The 21123-nt window shown below is 38.6% G+C and overlaps 1 protein-coding gene and 1 long non-coding RNA gene across 2 annotated transcripts; one reads left to right on the top strand and one right to left on the bottom strand.

Moving 5' to 3' along the window:
* Positions 1–4603: 4603 nt before the first annotated feature.
* LOC121525942 (enhancer of rudimentary homolog) lies at positions 4604–9807 on the bottom strand. Its single transcript, XM_041812169.1, has 4 exons — positions 9650–9807; positions 7644–7731; positions 7289–7409; positions 4604–4883 (listed from the first exon to the last, which is right to left on the bottom strand). Exons 1-4 carry the CDS (start codon positions 9650–9652, stop codon positions 4781–4783), a joined length of 315 nt encoding a protein of 104 aa, XP_041668103.1. The 5' UTR covers positions 9653–9807; the 3' UTR covers positions 4604–4780.
* Positions 9808–12156: 2349 nt separating this feature from the next.
* Positions 12157–19424, top strand: LOC121526151. The gene is made up of 2 exons (XR_005993289.1): positions 12157–12455; positions 13794–19424. It is a non-coding gene; the product is annotated as an uncharacterized LOC121526151 (long non-coding RNA).
* Positions 19425–21123: the final 1699 nt, after the last annotated feature.

Genomic DNA, 21123 nt, shown 5'->3' with positions numbered 1-21123 from the left:
GAAAAGGATAGAACAATTGTGAAAGGAGACAGAAATGGGCTGAAAAAAGGTGCAGAATTGGGTAAGAAGGGGTATTAAAGGTGGAAATAAGGCAAAGAGTGGAAAAATGTAAAAAAAAAAAAAAAAAAAAAAGTGGTCCAAAAAGTGGCAAAATGTGTCAAATGTGGCCAAAAGAAGTAGCTACAATGGGCTAAAAGCAGCAAAATGGGTTAAAAGTGGCAAAAAGAAGATGCACAGATGAGCCACAATTAGCAAAAAGTGCCAAATTGTTAAAAAAAGGGTAAAATGTGACCAAAAAGTTCCAAAAAGGAGAAAACGTTCTAACAGCAGCAAAAGTGGTTCAAAAGTGGAAAAATTAAGTTGCAAAAATAGGCAGCAATTGGCAATAAAATGGCAAAGTTGGTAAAATGTGGTCAAAAATCCATAAAGTGGCCAAAAAGGGTTAAGAGTAGCAAAATAAGTAGCTACAATTGGCTAAATGCAGCAAAAATGGGTCTAAAGTGGGCAAAAAGTGGAAAAAACTGGCATAAAGCAACAAAAAATGTGTTGAAAGTCACAAAAGGGGCAAAAAGCTGCAAAAGTTAGTTAAGTGGCAAAAAGAAGAAGCTAGATTAAGCTATAAATGGCAAATGTGGGAAAAAAGTGGGTCAAATGTGGCCAAAAGAAGTAGCTACAATGGGCTCAAAGCATCGAAAATGGGTTAAAATTGGTCAAAAGAAGTAGCTAAAAAGAGACACAACTGGCAAAAAAAGTGCAAAATAGTACAAAAAGTAAAATGTGGCCAAAAAGAGGAAAATTGTCTGTAAGCCGCAAAAAATGCTCAAAAGTAGAAAAATTAAGTTGCAAAAATGGGCAGCACTTGGGAATAAAATGGCAAAGTTGGGAAAATGTGGCCAAAAAAATCCATTAATTAGCCAAAAAGGGTTAAGAGTAGCAAAAATAAGTAGCTACAATTGGATAAATGCAGCAAAAATGGGCCCAAAGTGGGCAAAAAAACGGAAAACAAGGGCAAAAAGCAACAAAAATATTTAAGTCACAAAAGGGGCAAAAAGCTGCAAAAGTTAGTTAAGTGGCAAAAAGAAGCTAAGTTAAGCCACAATTGGCAAATGTGGGAAAAATGGGTAAAATGTGGCTAAAAAAATGACACAATTTTGTACAAGTGCAAAACAAGTGCAAAGAGCAACAAAAATGGGTTAAAGTAGCAAAAAAGAAGTGGCAAATGGGTAGAAAAGGTGGTGAAATGTGTTAATAAAAGCATGAATAAATCATTTAATTACTGAACCCAATAATAGGTAGACACACTTTTCAGTTCCAAAATGAAGTAACTGTTCAATCAGGATGCTAGTATGAATGCTACTGATCAAACAGAGATGCATCAATATTATTAATGAATCACAACTGGGGGGCACTCTCTGAGTTTGTCAGGGGCAAGGACAATGCTGTAGGCGTGCCTGACCACAAGTGAAGTTACTGACTCAGTTAGACAAGTCTCCCCTGTGAAGAACAACTAAAATATACAATAGATGGTAAACTGAACATGGAAGAAGAAAACAAGCAAAAATGAGCAAACATGTATCATCAGTAAAGCTGAATATTACGCGCACGCAGATCCAATTTTTCTGAATTCCATGTTATGAAATATGATAACTTGTTTTACTAAAACAAATAATGCCAAAATAAATCTAAAAACCTGCAATTCACTTTTGGTTTTCAAGTTAATGGTTTGTAAAGTTATTTTTGAGTCTCATTAGTGTGTTCAGTTTCTCTGTTATATTTCTTTTGCACTTCTGAGAGTTGATTTTTGTAATACTTTTTATTTCTTCATTTTGAAAGGAAAATCAAAAATTAACATTTTATCATAAGCACATGTTTGAATGCATTATATACAAAGAAAGAAAGGAAAAGTGAACAAAGGAATAAAAGGGGGTAAAACCAAAACACTATCCATACTCCTGCTGATTTACATATTAATTCACATACACATACATAAACATTTGTCCAAAATCATCCAGATCTAAGAAGAAGAGAAAAAAAAAAGAATCAAGTATTATTTTATCATCCATGTGGCCTGGAGTGTAGTTTGTACAACCCTATTTGAACATATCCTTGCTTACACACACACACACACACATATTCTTACCAGAACATGCTTATATATCCACATGCACATACCTAAACACGGACACGTATGTATACGCACTTCTGAGAGTTAAAAGCTGAAAATGATAAGAATATGAGCAGCTTGCTTCTGCCTGAACTGTCTATGCGGTTTCTTTTATATTTAGGTGATGACTGAATTAAAAGTACTAACAACAAATAGAAAGAAATATGAAAATGAGATGAAAATTTAAAAATTCTGGTGATAAGTAGAAATGACAGCACAGAGTTAAAATGTGGATAAAGTAGGTCATAATTTCAAAATAAAAGAAAGGGGTGAACCACGAAAGTATCGAAAAGAAGAGGCCCAAAACTGAATCTCTGCAGGACACCCAGAGTCAGAACTAACAGCTGGCACTAGTAGTTCTAGTCACGAAAGTTTCATTTGAAATTTAGCAATAAAAGATGCATTATCCTGCTGGAAGGGGGAAGATGCTGGATGCAAGACTGTAAAGCAAAATGTCAGGTGTAAACAAAATAAAGAAGGAAAGGGTAAAATGAGGAGGAGGTAAAATAACCACATAGAGGATCATCACTGAGATTTACATCTGTGAAGCAAACTGACATGTTATAGTTTTAGCTCATCTTCTCTCTGCTTTAGGAGGAGGAATGACAGTGAAATTAAATAAGAGAAAAACAGTTTGGACAGAAAAACAATAAAGTAAAAATGAAAATGATAGCGACATTCATTTTCTTGGAGAGCCCATTTGTCTAAATATTTCTCAGGAAGGTGAAAAGTGTAGAGGAGGAAATGTAAAAGAAAAGAGGGTCAGAGACTGGGAAATTGAGATAGAAGTTAAAAAAATACTTAGAAATAAATAAAAACTGCAGTGATTATAGATATGAAAAACATTTCATTTTTAACTCTTACTCCCCCAGGGCCTGTTTATTTTGAAAGTCCAGGAAATTGTTGATTTTCCTTTAAACAGAGGAAAAATCAATCTGGAAGATGGGCTTGTTTGTTTGTTACTGTAGTGAATGAAAGAAGAAATAAGTGTTCAGCTGCAAAGCAGATTCACACAAACAATTACCTTCTGTCAATTGCACAAAGTCCACAAAGGAGAGAGGAGGGAAGGAAAATGAAAAAACAAAAAAGAAAAGGAGAAAGCAGCGCAGAAAGAAAACAGGAGGATGAAATGGTTGTTTGTTTAGTTCTCTGGTTGTACGAGTCAAGGAAACTTCTGAATTTTCCTGGAGAGAGAAACAAAAAACCTTATTCAAACTGTTTGAGACCTGCATGGGGAATATTTTTTCTACAGTCAGCAGCAGGAATAGAGACAGAAAGAGGGAAACACACGTAAGTTAGACCAACTACAGGATATTTCAGCTAGAGATTCTGGAAATCAAAGCTGGTACAGATATTTAAAGCATTTCTTCAGAGTTTTGGTATCATCATCAAAATGTTTTCATTCACAATTCAAACTAAGCAGCATCGTGGTGCAGTGGTTAGTGTTGCCTCACAGCAAGGAAGATCCTGGATCAGATCCTGGTGGGACCAGGCCTTTCAGCGAGGGATTTGCACATTCTCCTAGTGCAGCTAAGGGTTCTCTTCAGGTACTCTGGCTTCCTCCCACACTTCAAAGAGATGCTGGTTATGTTTATTTGTCACTTGTAGCTGTACTGGGTTGTTTTGCATATTTCAGCCCTGTAATAGGCTAAAAACTGGTCAAAGGTGTGACTCTGCCTCTCACTCAGCTAGGCCTTTAAGACCGGCAGGGCTCGGTTCCAGGTTCTGAACTTGAGTTTGAACCAGCCAGCACATTCAAACCAGAAAAAATTGGTTCAGAACCTGAATGTTTGGTTGTGATCTGGGCATCGGCAGAATTCTGGGTGAAGCTGGAGAGTAGAACAAGGAGGAGCTTGGACGTAGCTAGAGGTTTTGGCCCCCAGAAAGAATATTACACAGGGCCCCACTTAACAGGCTAGCCAAGCAACAAATGTTGCATCATTCTGATAAATATCTATGCGTTTCAATGTATTTTTGAACCATAATTTCTGGATTTATGTGAAATATTTTATATATATATAATTTTGCAGTGTTGGACTATACCATTTGGAAATTTTTGAGGGAGGAGCAGGGCCCTCCAGTATTTTATTTTACCCATTTGATACAGATTTCAGTGCTTTCACCATCTCCTTTAGTTGCTTTTGATTCAATAATGACATTAACAAAAAGATAAAGAAACTAAGACACCAAGAAAAAAATAAAAATAGTTTTCATTGCAGGCTTCCCAACGACCCCTCTCTCTATCAATTATAGAAGCATTTTGTGCATGAGTAATTGTACTGTGCCAAACTGGAGCATATTTGGGCACAGTAAGGATTGTTTGGTGAGACTGAGACAAGGGGACTATTTGCATGTTAAAGAAAGTCTGATAATTCAAGACAGGTAGAAAAAGCTATGGGAGACAACATGAAGTAGGCAAAAAAGATCTAAACAGGTGAATTTTTGTTACTGAAACCAAATCTTTATTAATCAGTCAAACATTAAAATACAAAACACATCACCCACCATGATAAAACAAAAAAAAGTTTAGAAACTTTGATAGAAACTTCTCAAAAACAGCTTGACACAAAAAGAAAATGCACACTGAACCCCCCCGGTGTCCCCCTGTCAGCTGTTTCACTTTGCCGCCTGCTGAGCCTGGCGGCGCAGCAGCACGTAGATCTTCTCTTTGATCCAGTCTTTGTTGTACGGCTGGTACGTCTGTGTGTCCGCACGATACCTGAGACAGCACCAAAAAATCAGATTCAGTCTCTAAAGCCTTAAAATACAACTCTTAAACACACGCTATTTTTTATATGGAAGACTACAAATGTTCAGGAAAACAAAACCTTTTCTTTAAAGCTCGTCTCACACGTGCTTCTAAAAAGGATTTTTTAGGAAAGTGTGCCCCTGAAATCTTCATGGGTTTTTTAAAAACATGTTTCTCATAGCATGAGACGAGGGAGGAGAGTCTCAGCAGGAAGGACATGATATAAAAAAGTTCTGCAATTCCATCATCTACTTGAATGACTGTGTTTCTTCTTTGCTACAAAGCTGTGTGTAACTGGACGTATTCACAGCATCAGCAGAGAACAGAGAAGAGTGTACATGCAAGCAGAAAGAGTGAAGCAGTTTCAATATAAGGGCTGCAGCCTTATGGTACAGTACGTACTATAATACAGAGGAAACAATACTATCTGCATTGTGATATGATACATGTTGATTTTGGGTAAAGTTGGGTGTACACTGTGCGATTTTCCTCTGATTCAGCCATGAATTTTGAGTTGCACGACTCACTCTGAAGTCGGGCCGACTTTCAGTCAGATTGGGGGTCATTTGTCACGCTGTGTACAGGGGGGTACGACAGCCGACCATGGCCCGACCACAGCCCGACAACCGGCTCCCGACTTGTTGTGAGGATTTCTGGCATGTTTGATATTTTGGTCGTACAACTCCAGACACTTCACAGCGAGAGCAGAAACTTGAGCATAGTTAACAACTTTGGGGGATTGTTTTCCTTTGTAAACTGCCAGACAAAGTCCTAAATTACCATGACAATAGCTAGAGTGACTTTCTGATGCCCCCCTGCTTTGATAAAGGAAATAAACGAGCAGGAAATATTCCTACCTGCGGACCCGCAGCTGGCATGGATGGTGACGATGTTTGTGTGTGTGTGTGTGATAGCGACAGGTAGCGGGAGAGGGAGAGGGAGAGAGAAAGTGGGATATGACTGGAAACACTTCACCCTCAGTGTGTGAGACTTTTTAAAAAGGAAACTCCGCGGGTTTCTGTCACAGTCCGTCCTGACTTCACTCGTACAGTGTGAGCACACAACTCGTGCACAATAGTCGTGCGTCGTACGCAATTCTGTCGTACAGTATGAGACCACACTCTGCCACGACTGTCATATGGTCGGCTTGAAATCGCAGTGTATACCCGGCTTAATAAACATGTCTAGCACAGAATTCACTACAGCAGCTGTTTCTTATTGAAGAGAATAAAAGCAAAGTCATAGTTTTAAGAATCAAAAACATTTAAGATACTTAAGTTTAGAAATGCATGATAATGCAAGTATCCGATATGCCAATATTTACAAATTTAAAATAGCCAGTACAGATTTTGATACCAATATATCCCTGTGGCACACACCTTAAATTTTGTTCCTGAAAACACACCTTATCATTAAGGCATTAGGGTGTAAAAAAGAAAAGACTGAGCTGATGAAGGTCTGTTGGTTCTGCCTAAATCTTCACAAGCTTTCTCAAACATACAGACAATATTTACAGCCAGAATAGGCCAGTATTAACAGCCCATATGTGGGTCATGATTACCAGTAGAAATGTTCATATCCACTGATAATTAACTTCTTCAGCAAATATCTACTGACACTGATATCATGCTGATAACATCCTGCATCCCTGCTTTAATTTAGGTCCTCAGAAATCAAAGAAGTAAATCAAATATATAGACACCATTATATTTTTAGACCTGATTACATCCCTCACAGTTTGCTGTCTGTCTTCTGTTTGTGTGCTACAAAGCATAAAGCATCTGTGCATCGGTACTGTTTGCACATATTAAAATGACCTATTACTCAGTTATCCAGGGATAACTACAACTTTATGCGAGTTAGAAATCAAGCGTGTAAATACAGTCTATAAATATGACGTTGACACTACTGTCCTAATAAAACCAGGGGTTAAATCAGTTCAGGGTTGCCAGCATCTTCAAACTTTATCCACATGTGTGGAGACGGTATACAGCCATTACACAGGCAAGGATGTTTTTTCTTTCTTCTCTGAGCTGTCCATTATTGCTCCACTCAGGAAAGTTTCTTTCAAACAGTGAAACACACTTCTAAATTCATACACCAAAGTAAAGAAAATATTCTTCTTCCTTCCTAGTGCATCATCTACATTTAAGTGCAGAGCCACTCAGAGTAAAAATGCTTATACCTTCTCCCTACATTCAGACACAAAACAAAAGCAAACTGTACTGAGAGGTAAAACTTTTCTAGCATATCATCAGCGCTTCATGCTTTGTGAATCAGACCTGGACAAGAGCAGACTTTACAATTTTAAGTCAATCAGGCCCCCCCAACATTTAAAAATTCAAAGTTTGAGTTTATTTCATTGATAAACTTACACCAAGCAGCTGAGGTCGGCCAGATCATCGATGAAGTCAAACAGCTGGCTGATGTCGTATGTGATGGATGGACTGTTGGGGTTCATTCTCTTTAAATGCTCCTCGTACATCTTACACACACCTGTGAATGGGCAGACGATATGCTATAGTATAATTACACTGAAAAAAATTACAGCAGAGGAATATTCTATGACATTTCTGAATGATTATAGTTTCCATTCATGCTGCTGGTCAAGAAATTAGTTCACCGCTGTACTATATCCTGTAAGATCATCAAAATGTTCAGTAGTTCATTATTGTGACATCTCTAAGTGAAAGAGACCATGGGAAAATCTCAAGAATACATGGTGCATACCTTCCATACACTCGTTAACAGATTCATAATCAGCGTACGTCCTTCCCTCTGGCCTCTTGGTGGGCTGCACGAGCAGGATGGTGTGAGACTGAAAAAAAAAGATGTCAGCCAGTGATTAAGAGTAAGCCTTTTGCTGAAACTACCAATTTATTGATTGGAAATAATACCAAACACAGGCTGCTATGTGTATAACCAAATAAAGTCCAGTTCAAGAAAGAATTATAAGACCACTGAAATCATATTTTTAAATTTTTTTTTTTTTTTTTTTGCTTTTTTGTATAAAAACAAACATCCAAACCAATGCGAGGTTTGGAAATCAGCCTCCATTATTCTTCTGTACTAATCTAAAGTGCTCAAACCTTAGTCAGAGGCCAGGTGAAAGACTACCTGGCTCCCTTCTCTATTCTGTCCACCTTTCAGGCTTTAAAAAAACTCACAGCACTACCACTGCTGCTATGAAATTTTTCAATGATATTCAGAGGCCTTTGCTAAGTAACAATGTTGTCTGTCTCTACAGATTTCTTTGACTCAGACTTTGACATTGTGGATCCCAGAATCTTTTGGATTGTCTTAAAACTACTTGGTTCTCAGAGCCTGCTGTTGGGTAGTTTGCAAACTCTCACTGGCAAAACCCAGGATGTTCTTTTAGAGGGTGTAACATCAGAGGTACTACAAATCCATGAGTGGGTACCTCAAGGTTCAGTTTTAGGACCACTCTTAGTTACTATTTATATCAATTGTCTCAGACACAATATTCCATATGGTTGTCAGTTTAGCTCTGGGTAAAGTAGAGCCTACAGTCCTCAATGCACTGATTCCCAGTCTCAGAGCATGTTTGGTGAATGTCTTCCTCCATTCTTTCTCACGTTTTGTCCCTCCTCAGCTATCCAATTTAATAAAGGTTAAATAGCCCAAATAAAAATCATAAAAAAGAAAGAATATTCAAAATGCTTCTTTCCATTTTTATGCAGATGATGCAATTATTTACTGCTGTGCACCTACGCCTGCACAAGTTTTTGCAAACTTCAGCATGCTTTTGATTTAGTGTAACTTGTTCTGAATGCTGATAAAACTAAAATCATTTTCTTTACATCCTAAAGAGCAGCAAAACGTAATGTTTGAAAAAAGTAACAAAGGGAGGTCAAGAAACTGAGTTGGCATCTTCTTTAAAATATTTTGGTTTTTTTTACTCAATGAAAATGTGTCTTTTAAGAAGCACATTCAGTATGTTGCCAGCAAACTGAAGGTTTTGCCGAGGAAAAAAAAACAAGTTCTGTTTCTCTTTGATGGGTCAAAAAGCTACTGGTTGTGTCTACTTTTCCACCTTTCCTTGCTTGAGATGTTTTAGACATGAATGCCTCTGCTCAGTGTCTTCATATGCTGAGCAGTGAGTATCATGGAGCTCTGAAATTCATCATAAATGGTGGATTTCTTACTCCTCATTGTGTAATTTACTCTAAAGTCAGCTGAACTTCTTTTGAGTACATATCTTCTTAGACATTGCTACATCTTCATTTAGAAAAGCCATTCTAGGGAAAATCCTGAACTACCTTTCCTCTCTTGTTGTAATTGATGTTTTATTATCTATTATTCTATATTACCAATATAGATTGTGGATTGTATGAGTCTGAGTGTACTGGTTGTTCAAACTGTGTAATTCTGCCATTCTTAGTCTCCCTGGTCTACTTTGAAACAGAGATTTCTGAACCAAATGAACAAATCTGGCTGAATAAAGTCGAAATGAATAAAAGAAAATAAAATAAATTACAAACACAAACTCTATTCGGTGTGCTTAATTTCTCTCAGCTGCTCAGTTTGTCTCGTTGCAGCTGCTCAGGTGCCAAACGCCCCCCCATTCACATGCTAACATTAGCAAACAACTTGCAGCTACATTAAACGATTACACCGCAAGTAATAACGATAATAAAGGAAACACACTGAGTGCTCCTTAAAATCGAATTTAAATTAATTACATACTCAACGAATCAAAACCATGACACACTTACCATGATTTTAACGTGTTTGTTTCTTCGGCTTTGACCGATTTTCTTCGGAGTCTCTCTGCTTCTCGGGTTTGTTGCCTGTGACACCGGAAGAACAACTCTTCTTCTTCGTCTTGGTTTTGGGTAGTTGCACGCAGGTTTCAAAGGGACATATCGCCACCTACTGTACAATAGTGAACTGTTTTTTCCATTATTAACTCATCCACAAAGTATAAGAGAATAATTTATAAATTAGGAAATGACATGATTTATCATAGGATACCTGTCTTTTTAGTCAAATTACAATAGTGAATTTCATTTTACTGCAGAAGCATGTTATCCTCTGTTTCATTACCTTTTCTTCTTACAGTCTGTAAGTGTTTGGGGACTGAAGACACTGCTTATTGAAGAACTAAGAGGGGAATTCTTTCCATTCGTGCTTAATGTACTTCAGTTGTTAAACTGTCCAGGTTTACATTGTCATATATTGTGCCTTCTAATGCACTGTAAATTTTCAATGGGAGACAGGTCTGGACTGCATGCAGGCCTATCTTGTACTAATACTCTTTTACTGTGAAACTATCCATTCATCCATCCATCTTTCAATCATCTTCAGCTTATCCAGGACCAGGTAGCAGGCTGAGCAAGTGAACCCAGACATCTCCCTCCCCAGTAACTCCTTCTGGGGGATTCCAAGGCGATCCAGGTCCATCCAGATAACAATCTGAATCAATCTGAATGGACTTTTTGTTCTTTAGCCTGCAGAACTTGACACATTATTTCCAAAAAAGTAAAAAATGTGGACTCATAAGACCACAGCGCACTTTTCCATTTTAAATCAGTTCATCTCAGATGAGCTCAGCGAAGTGGGTGGGCCTTCTGAATGTTGTTGATATGTATATGCCTTTGGCTTTTCATTGTAGAGTTTTGACTTACATTTGTATATGCAGTGATGTACTGAAGTGTTCCCAAGCACACATTAAAAATAATCTATAGAATGATGTTGACTTTAATACATCAATACCTGAAGGGTCAAAGGTCATGGGCATTTTTTCTTGTCACCTTGCCCCTTATATCCATGCATCTATCTTCATCCAATTATCGTTGCTGGGTCAGCAGGCAGAGCAAATCAACCCAGACATCCCTCTCCCCAGCGACACTTTCCAACTCCTTCTGGGAGATCCTGAGGCCTTCCAAGACCAGACAGAATGTATAATCCCTCTGGATCTTCCACAAGGTCTCCTCCCAGCAGGACATGCCTGGAAGAGATGCCCATACCATCTCAGCTGGCTCCTTTTACTGCAAAGAAGCAGCAGCTCTACTTCTAGTACTCTCTGGATGTCTGGTCTATCTCTACAGCTGAGCCCAGCCATCCTCAAGAGAAAGCTTATTTCTGTTGCTTTTATTGGCAATCTCATTCTTTCTTTGCCCAGTGTTCATGACCATAGGTGAGGGCTGGGAGGTAAATTGACTGTTAAATAAAAAGCTTTACCTTCCGGTTCAGCTCCCTCTTCACCACAATGAACTGGCACAATGCCGGCAGTACTGCCCATTTTCAGGCAGAGAACCATGGCCTTGGAGGTGCTGACTCTCATCCTGATCACTCCTCACTCAGTTATATACTGTCCTAGTGCCTGCTGGAGGTCCCAAGCTGAGAAGGCCAATGGACTTACATCATCAACAAAGAACAGAGATGAAATCTGCAAGAATCAGATTCAGAAAGTGTCCTTATTACCAAAAAACAACTAAGTTAATCAGTTTGCACATTATATATCTTATCTTTGTGCTGCATTCAATTAAGAATGGGTTGAAAAGATTTGTTAAACTTTAATATGATTCTAGAAAAAAAATATAATAATGTTGATACTGGTTTTGATACCACAGCAAAACAAAGAAGTGTTTGGCATCCAATAATGTGTGATTACTTGCATGTAAAAAATGCAAACAAACTACAAAAGACGTTTTAAACAGAAAAAAACAAATTGGCAGCAACTGAAAATCTGTCAGAAAAAAATCTGCAATTTAGACTGTGTGCAGGTGTATGTTTGCAACATTTCATGAAGTCAAACCCATTCTACGTAAAGCTTTCAGAAAGAAACAGGTTTTTAAGCTTTGACATTTCAGTGATATTTCCCTGTAAAAAAAAAAAAAAACTGGACAATTTATCTTTTTAAACGACGAGTAAGTATTGAATATTTGTAATTCATTGATTCCTAGAGTAGACGTCAAAAAATTACCTTAAAATAGGAGAGGACTTTGCAAAAAAAAAAATCCATCATATTTTAAATATTGCCAGTATTTAAACTTAAGCAAAAATTGCAAAATAATAAAAGCTAATCATTATTTTACAAACTTTTTCAGTACTTTATGCTCCGCAGTTTCGAAAAGCTAGCAGCTAGCTGATACCAGTGATATGTAAAAGATTAAAGACGAAGAAGACATATTTCCGGGGCGGGGTTTAATTCTGATTGACAGGTTCTGGTCCAATCATCGGACTCTTCCGTTCCTTCGTAGTATCAGAGCAAAAATGGCGTAGAGCGGAGGGAGTGCGGAGACGGGGGACGAGGGGACCTTCTCCTCGTCGGAGTGGAAGGAGGGAGAACCGTGGGGCCTAGAGGTGTATGATTTACTCTTCTGAAAAATAGTCCCCACCCAGCGAGGCCACTTACCCCGCACTAAACCAGTCATACGTCCAGTTTGGGGGAGATAAATGTGTTACCGTAGAAGAAGAAACCCCCCTGGCTTTTGTTTACCATTATGAGCAGCTGCAGTTCGAACCACAGTGGAGATACCTCTGCATCATCTCGGACCATCGTTCACTCACACCAAGGTCAGTGAGTATTTACCGTGTTAAACTGGTTTATTCAGATCATTCTGGTGGTTTTACTCTACAGGAGAATTACTAATATACTCAAATTAGGAAATCCTCTTCCACATTAAATATACATCATGGACTAGATATGTCATTTATATACATGTGTCATGATCTTATCTGTTATCTTAAGTAGACAGGAAACATGGGATCAGTTTAGCGATGGACGAAATATTTATGAGAACCATTATAATGTGTCTAAGACCCTTATAGGCAAAAATACAATAAGGCCTAGTTTGCTGTTTTGTTGGTTTTACAAATCTGTAGTTCATTGAGACATTTATTGCAGTTGTCTAGATTAATTAAGTAAAGTTTTCATTGGATAGGAGTCTTATTGGGGTTGATGATTCTCAACTCATGCTACAGTTAGGGATGCACAATATTATCGGCATGATATCAGTATTAACATGTGAACATTTATGTTGATGTTTACATCTCATATTTATGCTACCTGTGTCAGCTGTAAATACTGGCCATATAAACAATTAAGTTTGTGGAGTTTTAGGCTGGACCAACAGACTTATGTCAGCTTAATTCTACTTTACATCGTATCTTAAGACTGAAATGAGTTCATTTATTCATCCTTACACTTACAATTTAGTGTTTTAATGACGAATGCTTCAGGTCTAAACTGCATTAAATATCAGAATCAGCTCAAATTAATTTGTAAATATCAGCATATCAGTTATCAGCAAAGATCCAAATACAAATTGTGCATTCCTAGCTACAATATGTAGCACATTTGCTTCACATTATAGTTTTATCATGATTTCTTTTGTGCTTCCTGATTTTTTAAAAACAGAAATAGCTTTATGGTTAGTTTAGAAATAAACTACAAAAAAATTTCATGTGCATATTATTTGTTTTGCACTTTTCATGTTTAGGTTTCACAGTTACCGTAACATTATTTTTTCTGATATAAAGAGAGATACTTATGGCCCAACAGGGAGGTTGCGTCCCATGTACAGAGGATAGTCTTCCAAGCGGAAGCCCCAAGTTTGAGTCCAGCCTGTTAGCAACTTTCCCGTACATTGTTACCTGTTTTTTCCTGATTTCCTATGCTATCCACTTTCCTTTCTCTCCATAAAAAAAGGCAAAAGGCCCCAAAGTAATTTTTTGAGCCCTTGATCACTATTGGTATCATATTGAGGTTAAGATATTCTGGGATTGTAAAAACACTGGCATGGACTCTTTTGTAAAGGAGACTATGAAACCCTGTGGGATCAATCCACATAAAATAAATGAATAAAGCTGAATTGTACAAATAAAGAAACTAACTTTAAATTTTCTTTCTAGGATTGGTCTCCTACTTGTGATCTGAGCTGAAGCCCTGATTGGAGGAATTTCTCTCTTCTTATCTGCCCGATGGATCATAACCACGTCTGATCTGTGCGGGCAAAGGAGGGCGTGAAGATGACCTCTTTTGGGCTTTTGGCACATGGGTGCCCTCCTTCTGCTGCTGCTGCTGGGACGTTGGCCTTCTCTTCTCTACGGCACCCACCCTTCTCCAGTCCTGGCCTATATCTGCAGCACAATCATCAGGACCTCTGCCTGGATTGTGTAAAAGTTTGACTTCCATCCCATTTTCTGACTATGTTTACATGTATCCACACTCTGGGTTTTCTGTCATTAAGTTGGCTAAAAGGCCCAGAGAAAGCTGATTTATGCAGGATGATTTGGGTTTTATTTCTCCCAGGCTGCATGTAAACGTAGTCAGCTGAATCTAAAAAAAATCCCCACATGCTTTGTAATTAGATCAGCACAGTTTGATAATGAACAAACTGCTCCACATTTTCTGGGAAAAAAGTAAAGACACAAGATACTGTAGCAACGATCAAGGCCTGTGATTAAACTAGACTCAAAGGGTGTTTTAGTTTTAATTTTGCACTACCTCATCGTCATAACAAGTCAAACAGGAATGGAAGAGAGCGTGATCAAAACAAATAATGGTTGCACAGCGCCACAGCAGTTTAATGAGTCAAACCCAAACGGGTTAGGTCTGCAGGTTTATGTTTGACATAGGTAACAAGAGACAACAGAGCAGCCCAGAAGCACACGATACACACTGTCATTTACTTTTTTAGTTTAACCATCACGAGGCAAATGTCAGCTTGCTTAAACTGCGGTCCCCTATGCATGTGGTGTAATGGTTCTTGTATTTTGTGCTCTGCTTTGTCAAGTCTGCAGGTTTATTCACAAACAGCAAGTAGGGTCAGAATCTGCACGGTGGACTGAAACCTAAAGATCCCTCATGTTTTGCAACAAAGAGATTCAGTAAGTCTTAAATTATGAAAGACGAGGCCAACTTTCTTACCTTAATAGTCTCCTTAGTAGAAGTTGCTTTATTTCTGCTTTTGGATTGCCTTAAATCCCCCTTATATCCCTTTTACTTTTCCATTTAGTCTCTTTTAAATCACTGTTGCTTTTATATGAGGAGTGGATGTAGCCATGTTGGAGTTTCTTGAGTTCTGTTTTTCTGCTGTATTGGCCTCTTTTTCATGTCAGTCTTGATCATTTTGCAAACATAGTGACTGTATTTGACTAACAAGTCTGAAATTGAAAATGGTAAGAGGTTAGCAGAGTCGAGTTAACCGCCAAAGCTATGTTAAGTTGTTTAAGTGGCTGTGTTTTACATCACGTGATATGCACACAGACTCTTACGGGTTTACAAGACATAAGAAATAAAGTTGCAGTCATACAGCAACCTCAATGATTGAAAAATGAGGCCAAAGCAGGAGTCCAAAAACCTGACAGTTTCAGAGTGTCCATTTGAGGCTGACTGCAGAAGCACCAGAGGTAAAATAACCATGCTTTCTGCAGAAATAAACAGCCTGGTGGAATAGTTCATACCTCTATAGGCACACACACCATACGAGGGATTAGCGTTTTGTTTTAGTTTTAAGAAGGATACATGAACAGCTTGCATGGCTGATATGACTGCAAGCCAGCATGTTTAACTGTTTGTTTTGGTTTTATTTTTGCACAGTTAAAATGGCAGGAATAGATTATATACAGTGCAAAAGAGTCAGAAAACTCAGTGCTTATTTGAAGCCTCCACCTAAATAAAGTTGAAAAAAGGACATAAAATCAATTACACAAAGTTAAGGAGGCTTAATGTCTGCCTCACCTCCACCTCTTTGCCTGCTTCTAGGTTCACCAAGAGTTAGTTTCAGGCTATGTTTTCATCAAACAGCTGCCATGAATTGGTTTCAAAAGCCTCCTTTAGTAACTGAATGGATGAGGTGACTCAGACATCGTCCATTATTTTCTACAGCCTGCTTAATTTAAGTCATCACAAGTTCCTTAAAATGTTCCTTTTAGAGCTTGGTGTTAAACATTGCATTCTGCCTTTTCTCAAAGGCTTTGCAGATGAAATTTTGTCTGAAAAGGTTCCTTTTTTAAAGCACAACTTAATTTTTCCCATAATCAACGAACCAGAGGACAATTATGAAACTGCATTGATTAAAATGCAACATTTAGTAAACTATAAAACATCTTGAAGCACTCCCCTGTTGTCATCAGAAAGACAGCAGGCTTAATTATGCATTGGCTTCACCATTAAAATCCTAATGCTACATCCACTTCTCATATATAACCTTTTCAGCAGATTAAACATATTCTAGTCTTGTTTTCCCCTTTGGTATTTTGCAATGATAAGCGATCCCAAAACAGGAAATCCTCTACATGCTGCAGGTAGAGAGAATTCACCATGTCGTGAATAAACTGCGAGGAAATATTAGAGATTACTTTGTCCTGTAAAATCTATCAGATATCAGAGCTGAGAAAGCTGCTTTATCCCTGAAGAACACCCTGGTCTCTTGTTTTAACTTTTCTTTCTTTATAAAAAATTATTTTATATTTTTTCAAAAATCACATTTTCCGGGATTTGTGCAATATTTGATCTTAACTGTCATGTTGTTGACCAAACTGTATATTGTATAAACAAGTGACAAGTTGTTTGAAAGCAACAAAATCACCAATGTCTTCCATTAAGATATGTATAGACTCATGTGCATTAGCTTATTTAGCGGGACTGTGGTGCCAACATTATAGTAGCCATGCATGACCAGTAGTGATGCTTGCTTTATGAAGAGTAGTTAAATTCATTCTTAGACTAAGCTGGAGCTCAGAACAATTAATGAGGTGAAGTCTTACAAACTAAACCTCCAAACACTCAACATTTAGGTACAGCTTTGCCCTCAAATCTTAAATCATGCGACATCTCCTTTTTTATTCCATGTCTTTGGTGTAGAATAAGTTCCATCATGAAAATACAGTTTAGGTAAGACACAATCAGGGTATGCACATTATTGAATTATGTCATTTTATATATGCATGTTATAAGTAACAGATCTCCTCTGTGTTCTTAAAAAGGATGAAGAGATGTCCTTAATTGTATTCTTGTTTAGTCAAGCATCAAAAGAAAAAGGTAGCAGTTATTCAGTAACCAAAAAGATCCCAAAAATAGTCATGTATTTAACTAGAACTATAGCTTAGTGGTGATATGCCTCCATGAGGTTTACAAATGCTGGACAATGAAAGTATGGTGGTGGGTCTCAAGCAGAAGGACTGGTTTGGTGTTTGATTGACTTGTAGCTCTGAAATGTAGTCAGTTTATCCTAGGGTCAAAGTGGACATGTGTGCAAAGTTTGAAGAAAACCTGTCCACGTATTCCTGAGATATTGCATTTGCAAGAAAGAGTTTAACATGAGGCCCAATGACATTGACCTCAGACCTCCAAAATCTAGTCAGTTCATCCTTGTGTCAGAGTGGACACTTTTGAAAAGTTCAAAGAAAATCCCTGAAAGAATTCTTCAGATATCCTGTTCAAAAGCAAGGGATGTACATGAGGCCCAATAACCTTGACCTCTGACCTACAGCCTTCAAAATATACTAAGTTGTCCCTTGAGTCAGAGTGGATTCTGGTGAAAAGTTTGAAGAAAATCCATCGAAGTATTCTTAGGATAGCACATTTAAAAACAACAGGTGAACATGAGGCCAACTGACCTACACCTAGACCTTCAAAATCTCTTTGTCAGAGTGGACACTTGTAAAAAATAAAGAAATCCATGAAGAATTCTTGAGACACTAAATTCACAAGCAATGGGTGAGAATAAAGGCCCATCCAGTGACTTCGTCTTGGACCTCCAAGATCTAAACTGCACATCCTTTAGTCGGGGTGGACATATTTGCATTATTTGAATAATATCCCGTAAGCATCACTAAGATAGTACTTAAACAGGAGAGAGATGAATATGAGGCCTCATTATTTTGACCCACAACCTCCAAAACTAAATCAGTTTATCCTTAAGTCTGAGTGGACATTTGGGAAGAGTTTCAGGAAAATCCCTTAAAGCGTAATTGAGAGTCCACATAGACAAAAGAGGGATAACCATGAGGCCCAAAATCCAAACAGGTCCTCCTTCTGTCAGAGTGGATATTTTCAGAAATGTAGAAAATCCTTTAAAGCATGTCAAGATACAAATTCACAAATGAGCAATGAACATGAGGCCCTATAACCTCTACGACCTCAAGGATCTGATCAGATCATCCTTTTGTCAGTCAGCATGAAGGTAAAGTTCAGAGAAAATCCTCAAAATACTCCATAGATATCACATTTACAACAATGGCACAAATGGATAAACAGACAACCCAAAAACCTCCAGATCCGGCTATCACCGAGACACGGAGGCATTCAAACTGTAGAAACGTGTAGAGAATATAACATTTAGTCATAGATTTGATATTACTGCTAGTTTTTAGTCCAAGAGTTAAGATCTCTCATATGACATCTTGTACATAATACCTCATAGTTTGGGGATTCAGAGCGATATATTTTAATCCATAAAATTGTATTTGATTAGAGTTTTAGAAGCAATAACCTACAATAATGCATGATTTTAGTGCCAGGGTGTAAGTGTTTAAAGGCGTCTGTCACGTCATGTGGAAAGGATTTTTTCTTCCCCTCTTATATGCCTAATGTAGCTATCTGTTTGTCACTTTAGTTTGGGGTTAGTATTAAAATATTTGGCTTTAGAAAGCAGTACTTATTGTTAGGACAGCTGTAGCATCATGGCATCACTAAAATATCCGACATGCAAAAATAAAGCTTTGTCTTGTATTCTTTCAGCACCAAAACATAATTTACAGTACATGAAAGATGCTTTAATTTAACCCCTTGTAGCATTTTTATATCAAGAACCCTTCCAACCCGTCTTTTAGGAACTTTTAATCACTCTGTGGCTGCAAAAGACTTACTGAACGCACTTGGTTCTTGTTTGAACAGCACTTTCTCTCTACGTACTGACTTGCACCGTCATCACCACCCTGTCTTGACTACTGTGTTCTGAAAAAAACCCTGTAATGCTCTGTTGGGATTTATAATCACAATTTATAAGCAAGTAGGCGTCTAGCAACAATGGATATATGGGTTTAAAAAATATGCATGACTTTTAGCAGAATAATGAATGATTTGTATTGCATGCAATAATCCAACTTTGTAATGTGAATGAGTGTAATTAGGCTACTGAAATGTGCATTATCAGATGTTCTGTGATAAAGTAGGGAACGGTTGTTTGACACGGCGGCAAGCATGAAGTAGCTTTGATCATCAGCTGTGGTTTACTGCACCAAAAAAGACCAAACAGAGAAGTGTTTCTGTTTCTGGCTGTGCAGCTGAGAAACATCCTTCTACATTTTGTTCCCATGTTAAAAAAAAAAAAAATCTTAGGTAAGATGATTTTTCTTTGTTGATCAACTTTTCCACTGAGGAAGTGGACTGTGTAGAAACTATGCACTCCAGGGGGAGGATATGGGCATGCTTATTATGTGTGAGCCTCTTGTCTGGTTTTGTATTATTAACTAAGAAAAAAAGAAGAAATCTGTATCAGAAATTCAGCAATAAAATGCAGCATGGTGCCAACTGAATCATTGTTTGTGCTTACTGAGAGCTTTTACACAATAGTATCTTTGCAGCACAGATTTAGTCAAGTGTCATCGACAATGCTTTCCTTCATAACATTTTAACTTTTCACATTTCCACTGCAGACACAGACTCCTCTGAGCATCTCAGGGTCCAAAATGCCTAATGTTCTATTTATAGCTGCACAGTTGATGCTGATGTCTCAGATTTTGCATGAACATTAAGAAATTGTAGGTTAATTCATCCATCTTATTCCACTTACTCTAGGGTTGGATAACAGTGGCAGCAGCTAAAGTAAGTCAAGTAAGACTTCCCTCTCACCTAGGGTTGAATATCATTCGGATTTTTCCTCAATACAAGCCTGCCGTGGTTGACACACCTCTTCAGTTTCACATAAAAGACTGAGAATACGTATGGAGTGGCAGACCGGGGTGGTGGTTCCTATTTTTTTAAAAGGGGGACCAGAGAGTGTGCTCCAATTATTGGGATATCACACTATTCAGCCTCCCAGGGAAAGTCTACTCCAGGGTGCTGGAGAGGAGGCTCTGAACAATTAGCAAATTTTAGATTCAGGAAGAACAATCTGATATTGTCCTGGTCGTAGCACACTGGACCAGCTCTTTACCTTTGCTGGGCTTCTTGAGGGAGAGTGTGGGAGTTTGCTCATTCAGTCTACATGCATTTTGTGGATTTGGACAAGGCTTACAGCCATATCCCATGGGGGGTACTGAGGGAATATGGAGTCCCGGGGCCACTCAGCAACCCATCAGGTCTCTGTATAACCAAATTGTTAGTGATTTTTATGGACAAGATCTTGAGGCACAGCCAGGGGTGGGAGGGTTTTTAGAATGGGTGACCTCAGAATTCCATGGCTGCTTTTTGCAGACGATGTGGTTCGCTTGGCTTCCTCAACGGGGTCCTCCAGCAGGCATTGGGGTGGTTTGTGGCTGAGTGCGGTTGAGATGAGGGTCTGCACCTCCAAGTCCAAGGCGAGGAGGGTGTCTTTGGCCCAATTTAAGGAGTTCAAGTATCTCGGGGTCTTGTCCACGAATGGACTGTGAGATTGACAGGTGGATTAGTGCAACATTGTCAGTATTGCAGACATTGTACTAGACTGTCGTAGTGAAGAGGGAGCTCTCAATTTACCGGTTGATCTTCGTTCCAACCCTCACACACGGACATGAGCCTTAGGCGGTGACCGAAAGAATAAGAACGCAGGTTCCCTTTAGGAGGGTGGCTAGGCTCAGTTTTAGAGATAGGGTGAGGAGCTAGGACATTCAGAGGGAGCTCGAAGTAGAGCTGCTCCTTCGCCTCTAAAGGAGCCAGTTGGGGTGGTTCAGGCATCTAATCAGGACGCCTCCTGGTCACCTCCCAACTGGAAGGATTCCCCGGGGTAGACCCATGTTCACTGGAGGGATTACGTATCTCATCTGGCCTGGGAATGCCTCGGAATCCCCCAGGAAGAGCTGGAAAATGCTGCTGGGGAGAGGAATGTATGGGTGGACTTGCTTAGCCTGCTGCCACTGCGACCCAGTCCCAGATAAGCGTAAGAAAATAGATGGATGGAGGGACTAAATCGATACTTTTTTAAGTGGAGGTGGTACCTAAACTGTGCCTGAATTCATACATCTTTTAAATTGTAATATATTTAGGGGCTTTTGTGCTTTTATTTAAAGAGGAGGACTGTGAATATAGTCAGAAACA

The sequence above is a fragment of the Cheilinus undulatus genome, linkage group 18 (genome assembly GCF_018320785.1).
Source record: "Cheilinus undulatus linkage group 18, ASM1832078v1, whole genome shotgun sequence".
Lineage (NCBI taxonomy): Eukaryota > Metazoa > Chordata > Actinopteri > Labriformes > Labridae > Cheilinus > Cheilinus undulatus.
This window is presented reverse-complemented; position numbering and strand designations above follow the sequence as displayed.

What these genes read in the sequence shown, in the direction of transcription:
- LOC121525942 (XM_041812169.1), bottom strand. An exon ending in TGTTAACGAGTGTATGGAAG is followed by an intron (nt 7,410 to 7,643) that starts GTATGCACCATG and finishes GCCCATTCACAG; the next exon opens with GTGTGTGTAAGATGTACGAG. An exon ending in GCCGACCTCAGCTGCTTGGT is followed by an intron (nt 4,884 to 7,288) that starts GTAAGTTTATCA and finishes GTGCTGTCTCAG; the next exon opens with GTATCGTGCGGACACACAGA.